Source organism: Salvia miltiorrhiza, chromosome 8 (genome assembly GCF_028751815.1).
Source record: "Salvia miltiorrhiza cultivar Shanhuang (shh) chromosome 8, IMPLAD_Smil_shh, whole genome shotgun sequence".
NCBI lineage: Eukaryota > Viridiplantae > Streptophyta > Magnoliopsida > Lamiales > Lamiaceae > Salvia > Salvia miltiorrhiza.
This window is the reverse complement of record NC_080394.1, coordinates 44,412,839-44,422,505: the sequence shown is the minus strand read 5'-3', so window position 1 is coordinate 44,422,505 and position 9,667 is coordinate 44,412,839. Positions and strand designations below refer to the sequence as shown.

General features: G+C 38.1%; 2 protein-coding genes and 1 long non-coding RNA gene across 3 annotated transcripts; 1 reads left to right on the top strand and 2 right to left on the bottom strand.

The window, feature by feature from the left end:
- Positions 1–357: 357 nt before the first annotated feature.
- On the bottom strand, positions 358–1,051 carry LOC130996783 (uncharacterized). The gene is made up of 2 exons (XR_009092793.1): positions 702–1,051; positions 358–586 (listed from the first exon to the last, which is right to left on the bottom strand). It is a non-coding gene; the product is annotated as an uncharacterized LOC130996783 (long non-coding RNA).
- A 3,182-nt stretch (positions 1,052–4,233) lies between these two features.
- On the bottom strand, positions 4,234–4,644 carry LOC130998526 (uncharacterized). Its single transcript, XM_057923940.1, has one exon. It carries the CDS (start codon positions 4,642–4,644, stop codon positions 4,234–4,236), a length of 411 nt encoding a protein of 136 aa, XP_057779923.1.
- Positions 4,645–6,752: 2,108 nt separating this feature from the next.
- On the top strand, positions 6,753–7,007 carry LOC130998525 (auxin-responsive protein SAUR21-like; the record flags this gene model as incomplete). Its single annotated transcript, XM_057923939.1, has 1 exon — positions 6,753–7,007. A coding segment is annotated over one exon (255 nt), but the record flags the coding sequence as incomplete, so codon positions are not given.
- Between the last annotated feature and the right edge of the window lie 2,660 nt (positions 7,008–9,667).

Here is a 9,667-nt window from a genome sequence, read left to right as displayed (position 1 = left end):
ATTACCGACGGGAAATGTCGTCAATAATCTCCCTTTTTTTGTAGTGGCTTTCCTTGATAATTGACTTGGGTTAATTTACTACGGTAAAATTGACTTCGTTCTCTTGCGAGTCAATTTAGGTGTTTTAAGTTGGAACATATAGCATTAACACAAAAACTGTGTTAGACATGAAATTTGTATGAGATCTAAATTTTATTTAATTCAAATTCTTAAATCTCATGTTGATGTACGTTTCAAGTTAATATAATCTCACAACAAAAATTCTTTCTTTCGACCCAAATGCATGTGAAGTTGGTGGATCAAACATCCTCCAAACAACATAAAAAAATTTAATGAAATAAGATGGACAAGAAGAACTCAGCACATAAACCTATATACATATATATACACACACTCATCATTTCAATACAAAATTTGTAGATCCCTTTGAATAAAAACTATACATATATATCCAAATGTTATTGAAATTTCCAAGGCAGACACTGAAGTTTGGAGCAGGATCCTTTCCATGAAACTGTACACGATTCTTCTCCACCATTACAGCACTTGCATACCAGTCCTAGTGTTGCAAATGTTCTGTTTTTGCCTGTTCATCATCATTATCAACACAGCATGAGAGTGAGAGAGAGAGAGAGAGAGAGAGAGAGAGAGAGAGAGAGAGAGAGAGAGAGAGAGGGCGAAGGTACAAGACAAGATGTTACCTAGTTGCTGTCGGAAGGGAATTGTCCGAGTTTCACCTCTGCTGGTTTCTTGAATTGCTATACATGCTACAAGCAAAAGTAAATACAAGTTCCTTCTTGTCCGAAACAAACCCATAGAAATTAAAATTCGATTTGGGTTTTTTGTGTGAGTGATTGAGCTTCAATATATTGATGAGTTTGTGTCGCTGTAGTGGTGTGGTGATTTGATTATTAGCAGAAACAAGGCGTAATTATAATTTATAAAGCAAGTTGCTTTCTCTACGGGTCTTTGACTCTTTGATTAAGTTCTAGAGAGCCCCCATTTCTAGAAGCACAATCCAGACAAAATAAAGCCGACACCTTCTTACGTGTCCCTTTCTATTTGGAACCTTTCTCATCTTTAATATTGCAGCAACTTGTTTTCGGAGAGTTATTTTATTTCTATTTTTCAAAATACTGAGTTGATTAAGAAATGATTCTTCATAAATGCAATGTGCAATTACACGAAATACAATTGGAGGTTCAGGCAATCGTCAATAACAACACGCTTTCGACTATGTTTGTTATATAATAAGTCTCCTCAAAATTATTTACTCAAGAGTTTCTAGAAAGAGTACATGTCTATATCCTAAATCATTTTATAAAATTAATTAGAACTTTCTTATCTCAGGCTGGCGACACTAACCATACCAATTAAAAAAAATACCATGTGCCACAATCTCCTAAAGCATAGTCCACCGAAAAAATAAAAAAGAATACAGTACAAAATATATTCAGGAGGTATTTAGATAAGTAAGAATGTTGTCTCTTAGAAATCTATGTATCTATATATATAAAGCTAAGTAAGAATGTTGTTTCTTAAAATCTATATATATATAGGGAAGGACTATCGTGAAAATACTTCTTAAAATAAAAATAATTTTTTTTCAATATATGAATTTTATATAGAACACGTATGGATTCATCCAACAGGATTACAAATTGTGAAAATTAAATTTTTGTTACCTTTGGGATTCAAATTCAGGATCACGAATTCATCCAATAGCGTTACGAATCAACCGTGGATCTTGATGATCTAAGGACTGAAAATTGTTTATATTTTATATTTTAAGAAGTATTTTTATTTTAGCCCTCCCCTATATATATATATATATATATATATATATATATATATATATATACTCCCTTCGTCCCGACCAAGACGCTACATTTGCTTTTCGGCACGTGATTTAAGGAGTTGTAGATTAATGTTTTAAGTGTGTAATAATAAAGTGATAAAGTAGGAGAGAGAAGGTAATAAAGTGATAAAGTAAGAAAGAGAAGATAATAAAGTGATAAAGTAGGAGAGAGAAGAGAATAAAGAAATACTTAATTAGTGTTAATTAAGTGTTTAAAATTTCTTATTTTTGCCAAATATAGAAATGTAGCATCTTCGTTGGGACGGCCCAAAAAGGAATATGTAGCATCTTGGGCGGGACGGAGGGAGTATATAATATGGGGGAGGGCTATTCAAAAAACTCTTCACATAATTCAAAAGGGGCATAATAGGTAGTTGACTTTTAATTCTCTCTTACTTAGTTACGCTATTCTGAAACTGCCGCTATTAAATATGAAAATGAAGGTTTGATCAGTTCACTTGAGTATATATCTCAACAATCTTTTATGTATATTCAAACATATTGCGTATGAAATCCAATTTGATTTGATCTCTCTGGAATTCAGACGGATACTTACAGCGTGAATTGAGTGTGTCGTGCACGTGAATTTAATATAGAAAAAGCTCCATGTATAATCTTTATAGCTCGACATGAATATGATGCAATCGTGTGTGAATCATTCGTTGTCTGCGTATGAATTTTATTATAGTATCGAAATGAATATGTGAATCATTCGGTGTCTGCGCATGAATTTTTGGGTACTTCTCAAAATTCTTGCGCAGACAGATAGTTTTTTTTTGTTTTTTTTTTTAAGTTCTTTGTTTGCGTGTTTATGTATCCTAGAAAATAATTGGGATCAAATCTGTAATTGAAATTGTATCCCACGATTCCCTCAAATTAAGAAAATGATAATTACTGAAAAAATAAAATTACCTTTCTAACCTAATGTGAAATCAGTGTGTAATTCATCAACTAAATATGGCCAATATCTAACCGTCCAATATTGAAGATCTAATGGTTTATATTGGTTCTTATTTTAGCCCATAGAAACAGATATATAAGTAGAGTATGGAGAAGCATTGAACATGTCATTAACATGTCAGTAAATGGGGTTGAACATACCAATGATTTGTTGAACATTTGGGGGTTTGGGGGGTCGAACCCTGTATAAGTTCAACACAATTCCGCGTTGAACGTTAAACGAACGAACGCTGACCGTTAGATTAGATAAGATCAACGGCTAAGATTAAGACTCTATACTTTGAAAATATTTATGTTTCTATTGAACTTTCTCCTATATATATATATATATATATATATATATATATATATATATATATATATAAGTTGAGTATAAGTCATTTCGCGCCAAAACACTCCTACCATTTAACTAATGTGACTATGTATTACTCCCTTCATCCATGATAAGTGTGGTCTTTTTGCCATTTTCGTTCGTCCACAATAAGTGTGGTATTTCTATTTTAGAACATATACCTTTATACTTTTACTCTCATTCACACACTATATTTACAAACAAATCATCTAAAAATAAAATCAGAAATTTATAAATCAATTCAACTGTGGAGCACAAGTTTGACATCCAACAATCTATTTTTTTTTTTTTTGGAGTCAAATATCCAACAATCTATTGGGTAAACAAAAAATTAATCTTATTCATTAAATAAAATACTGGGCAAATAGAAATTTTTATGGTTAATACTAAATATTGAGATTTGGAGTGGATTTCAAAATTGAATTCGCTGCTTGGCCTCCAAGCTTCACCCCCTATAAATTTCCATCTTCACTCCCACATTTCATATTTGTAGTAGATTCATGTGCTATTAGCATATGGGTTGAGAGGCATTGGCAGCTGCTATCGAATCCCCTAAAGGATGGGTCGAAGCCGAAAGAGGCGACGTGACGGGAAATAATGGGACATGCAGCAGCGCACTGAGTTGGAGTGGGGACGCAGGGTGCTGTTGCGGAGATTTCGAGGAGAAGCGAGGTGGGCGCCGACAACAGGAGGAGGCAAGCAACTTCGATCGATGAAAAACAGAGAGAGTAAGAGCATCTCCAATGCAAGTATCTTAGAGGAGTGTCTTAGAAGGTGGTCCCCACCTAAGACACACCCCTCTCCAATGCATTGTGTCTTAGATGGGTGCTTAGATCCTCATTTCCACAAAATTCACATTTCTACACTTTTATTTTTAAAATTCATATTTTATTAAAATTAAAATTCTACATTACAATAATTTAAGACATAATTTAAATACAATGAAAAAAATAAAAATTACAATAATTTTCTAGGGCTCAATCGGACCAAAACGAGACCAAATGTGCTCCTTCAAGTACAAAGTGAGGCGAGCATGCATCTCCGTGTCTCGCATGGATGCTTGTCATGCAACAAATGCACAAAAATTCGGCGGAGCACCGGCACGAGGTTGAGATGCGGCGCTACTTGAAGCTTCGTTGGCGTCTTCTTCCCACTGTGTTGCGTGCTTGCCTTCTTCTTCGATGATCATGTTGTGCAAAATTATGCACGTGAACATGATGTCGCTCATCGCCTCCTTGCTCCAAAGACGAGATGGGCCTTTGACGATTGCCCAACGAGCTTGAAGGACGCTGAAGGCTCGTTCAATATCCTTGCGAGCTGCTTCCTGCATCACTTTGAACCTCTTCCCCTTCGGATCCGTCGGATGTGTAGGACTCTTCACGAATACAGGCCAATTGGGATAGATGCCGTCAGTCAAGTAGTACCCACTTGTGTAGTAGGCGTTGTTGACTTGATATGTGACCGGCACCCCCATTCCTTGCAGCCGATCGTTGAACAACGTCGAGTTGTTGAGCACGTTGATGTCGTTGTTCGAACCAGGAGTGCCAAAAAAAGCATGCTAGATCCATAGATCTTGCGATGCGACGGCTTCGAGGATGATGGTCGGTTCCCCCTGATCGTCGCGAGTGTATGCGCCTTGCCATGCCGTTGGACAATTCTTCCACGGCCAATGCATGCAATCAAGGCTCCCTAGCATTCCCGGGAAGCCGTGCTTCGCTTCGTGCATTTGCTAGAAGCCGTTGGCAGTCAGCGGAAGTCGGCCTCCTCAAGTATTCCGCACCGAAGAGTTGAATAATGGCTCGACAAAATCTGCGCAAGCACTCCAACGAGGTGGACTCTGCAATTCGGAGATACTCGTCGTATTGGTCCGCTGCCCCACCGTTAGCTAGCATACGAACAACAACAGTGCATTTTTGCAATGGCGTGAAGCCGGGTCTCCCAAGTGCATCCGTGCGTTGTTGGAAGTATGGATCGGATGCGACAGCATTAACGATACACAAAAACAACGCACGACGCATCCGAAATCGACGACAGAAGATGTTGTCGGGGTAGACCGGATTTTCATCAAAGTAATCCGCGTGCAAACGTAGAGCGCCGGCTTCACGGTCCCGACGAATGTAGGCCTTCTTTGCCACGCTTCGTCGCCGACGACGAGGTTGCTCATCTGGATCACCAATATCTTGAACAATTTGGTTAAATTCTTGCACAAGATTGGAAAATTCTTGAGCACGTCGCTCGTCCTCGTGGCTTGATGAGGTGGAAGACATTTTTTGTAGAGAATTTTTTGATGTGGAGATGATTTTTAGATAATAAAATGAATGGAATTAAGTTGTGATATATATAGATAAAGGGGGGGAAAAAAATTTAAAATTGGTGAATTCAACCGTTGGCCCAACGGTCATTTAAAAAAAAATATTTCAAACAGTCATTTGTTAAAAAAAATAAAATGAATTTTGATTTTTTTTTAATTGGGCGCGTCCGGAGGACGCGCCATCACTACAAGAAAAACGCTCATAGATGACGGCTAAAAACCGTCATCTATGCCCTTTCAGAACTGTCAAGTATAGTGGTGTCAAGAATAACCCCTAGTATAGATGACGGTTAACAACCGTCATGTATGACCAGTTTTCTTGACGGTTCTGTATCTATACTTGACAGTTTGAAACCGTCAAATATTGTACAATACATGATACTCATATTTTTTTTCTTGACGCTTTTTGACCGTCATGTAAAACCGATAAGCGTCATGTATATTAACATATACGACAGTTTTTGACCGTAATTAATTGCTTGAAAACCGTCATTTTTGGGCGTTTTTTTGACATATTTTAGGTATATATATAGATGACAATTGAAAACCGTCATCTATGCTTTTTCATAATTTGAATATAATATTTCCTATTTTATTTATTTTTCCTGTTTTTATATTTATAAATATGAATTCATTGTACCATAAAATAACAAACTAACACATACTAAAAATGCTCATTTAAACATTGATAACAACTAATAATCCAACATCCACAAAATAAGATCCATTGTTTTACAACATCTCCCAACACCATAATGAACATCTAAAAAGCTACACCATAATAGTATTTTTCATAGAGAATCCTACATTCAAAATCCACAAGTCATAATAGTTCCCAGAAGCTTTCGAAAGGTCAAAGAAAGCAAGAACTTCTCCATGTCAGAAAAAGCTTTCAATAGGATCCATGATTCATGATTCATGATTCGAACCTCGTTGAGTTGATGTAGGAGAAAAGGGCGAGGCCATCGGAAAAGTTGATGTGTGAAGAGAAAAGGGCGAGGCCATCGGAAAAGTTGATGTGTGATGCAGGGAGAACACGAGGATCAGCAAAAATTTTATTACCAGAAGCCTCATTGTTAGCTAAAACCATCCCTACTGCACCAGCCAAGGCAGCTTGCTCGCCCTTGTCAACTCTCGCGTTGTCCCCTCGTAGGCACAAAAGGAAATATATTTAGAGTGGTGATCTTTAAGTCTAACTTTATGCCTAATACTCAAAATCATGAATTTAAAAAGATAAAGAAAACGTATACTGAAGAAGTTTATAAAACAATTCCACAAGCTTCATTCTTTCTAACAGAAACCAAACAGATGTGCCTAAAGGGCATATAGCAGTTTATGTAGGAGAAGTTCAGAGGAGAAGGTATGTGGTGCCTTTATCGTACCTCAACCACCCTTCATTTCAAGCGTTGCTGCGACGAGCTGAGGACGAGTTCGGCTTCAATCACCCCATGGGAGGCCTCACGATCCCCTGCAACGAGAACGCGTTCGTTGAAGTGACTTCAAAAATGCAGCTGTGGCATGCGTGAAGAGAGCAAGCATTAATTCAACAGTTTTTGAGGACTCATTATTTATGTATATAGTGTTCCAACAATATATAGCTGCAGTGTTTGTAAACAGATCATGTAGTGAGAATTCGGCTTAATCATCCTTCATTTCAAGGCTTGTTGCACCGAGCCGAGGAAGAATTCGGCTTCAATCACCCCACAGGAGGTCTAATGATTCCATGCAGTGAGAATGCCTTTCTTGAACTAACTTCTACGATACAAGAAACCACTGAAATGTTCCTAAAGGTCATCTGTGACAGGATCATCAGATGGAGAAATATGAGATTTCAATAGCATACCTAACAATCATGCTTTTCAAGACATGTTATGTCAAGCAGAGAGATAGATTCTCATCATCAGATGGGCAGTCCGGTATCCCCTGCAACGAGGAAGCCCTATTCGAATTTCATGAAGCTATGAATAAAATTCAGTATGCTTCACAATTTTGACAGCTGAGCTCTTTCATCATTGAACAATATTTGCTAACCCCTGGAAAACAAAAGGCAATTAAGTACCCTACTCCATATGTTTTTCAACAACCAAAATCCTGCAAATAAGAGATAGAAGTTTCAATTTAGCACCTGCTGCTGTAAGGATGAGCTTTCCTGTTAACTTCCAGTCAGAATCTCCAAGATGAACATAAACATTCTCAACCTTTATGCTTCTTTGATTTGCAAGAAATCAAACCGAACAAATCCAGAGAACGGCTAAAGAGAACTATAACAAATCTGTCGAGAGTTTAAACACAATCCGGTAGGAAATAAAGCAGGACGTTTTCGTATTTTAAATGAGTTTTTCTTCATTACAGTGCCCTATTCATTCATCACCATACAATTCCTGGTAGAAATGCAGCAGATACAGGGTTGGGATTAAGTGAGAATTATACATGAACAAATCCATGAAATTCATGAAAAAATCAATGAAATCCATGAACAAATAAATGTATCACATGAACAACCACATTAACTGAATGTGGCTGTTCATGTGTTACATTGTTTTGTTCATTGATTTTATTGATTTATTCATGTATTCTCATTTCTCAGTGGTTCTCCATTCTCATTTTATATAGTGGTTCTTATTTGTAACTTCTCCCAATACATATATCAATCTATAGGAAGGTCTACAATTGTGAAGTTATAAGGACTCAAAGAGACAGTAATTTGACTGACTCTAGATTCATCCCCATATTATTTATGCTATACATTTCAAATTTCTATTACAAAATTCCTTCAGAAAATAAATACCAAATAACAATCTGCATCAGCTCTGAACAGCACAAAACCATCTGCAAAATCTACAGTCTAGGGCAGCTACAGGCAGAAAAAAATCAAGGTTTCTCAGAGAGCTCATAGTGACAATTTATACTATTTTTTTCTGATTTATAATAAAATTAATTAACTGAAATTAAAACAAAATTAGCTGAAATTACATACCTCAAACCGGTGGCTGATTCCCTGCAGAGACGGCGGCGGAGGTGTGATGGCGAAGGACAGCGGCGGAGGCTGAATTCCTGCTGGTACAGATCGGCCGGTGAAGGAAGATCTTCACGGCAGGGCAGAAGGACGTCGAGGCGGAGGTGGGCGGAGGTCGAGCGACGCGTTATAAAATGGTGGCCGGAGACCTCGATTCAATGCAAATCAAAGACCCAAATCTCTCACCTAAACCTCTCTCGTCCCTCTCCTTTCCATATAACCTCCGGAGAGCTGGTGGCCGCGATTTAGGGACCTAGGGTTTGGGAAAATAGGTTGTGGCGCTATCGCTTGAGATGCGGGCGGCGACGGCTGTAATTGAGCAGTGGAGATAGAGAGAAATGCGGAGGCGCGGCGTGCTGGCTGTGTTGTCGTCGGAGCTGGGTAGGAGAGGCGACGATTTCACTGTGGTCGACGCGACGCGGTGCGAGGCAACGGTGAGGCTGAGAGAGATATGTTTTGGGACTGAGAGAGATAGCGGCGCGTTACAAACGAGAGAGAGAGAGTTAGGTTAATTTTTTGTACTAATAAATACATGACATTTTGAATAAATGTCATGTATAACATTTAAATTAACGCACATACATGACGCTTTGAAATAAATGTCATGTATACTATGAATAAACGACGCTCATACATGACGCTTTTACTAAAAGTGTCAGCACAGTGTCATGTATTCTATACATGACACTGCATACATGACATTTTTTTTAAAAAGCGTCATGTATACCAAAAAGGCGCTCATACATGACGTTTTTTCATAAAAAGCGTCATGTATGCAGTGTCATGTATACTCATTTTTCTTGTAGTGCATACACAATTGCCCTTCGCCCTGTGTCTTAGCCAAGACACGGCCTCGCATCCCGCTGCGTCTCCAGTGCGGCGGCCATCTGATCTTCGACCCGGATCGAGGCGCCGCTCGATACCAGCGCTGCGGATGCTCTAAGAGGCTACAGACGAGAGCGCAGCGCGAGACAGTGAGTGAAACGAGGATTTTGAAAGTGAATGTGAAATGAGGATTTAGAAGGTGAATGTTGAGCAGAAGTATTTGTCAATGGTGATTAAGAAAAAATTAAAGAAAAAGATGCAGAAATAAACTGAAGAAGAAGAGCAGCGCTAGAAGATACCAAATAGAGATTAGGGTTGCATTTACACTATTTTCATTTTACACAA

Coding starts and splice junctions, on each gene's coding strand:
- LOC130998526 (XM_057923940.1), bottom strand. CDS start 4,644: ATGGGGGTGCCGGTCACATATCAAGTCAACAACGCCTACTACACAAGT.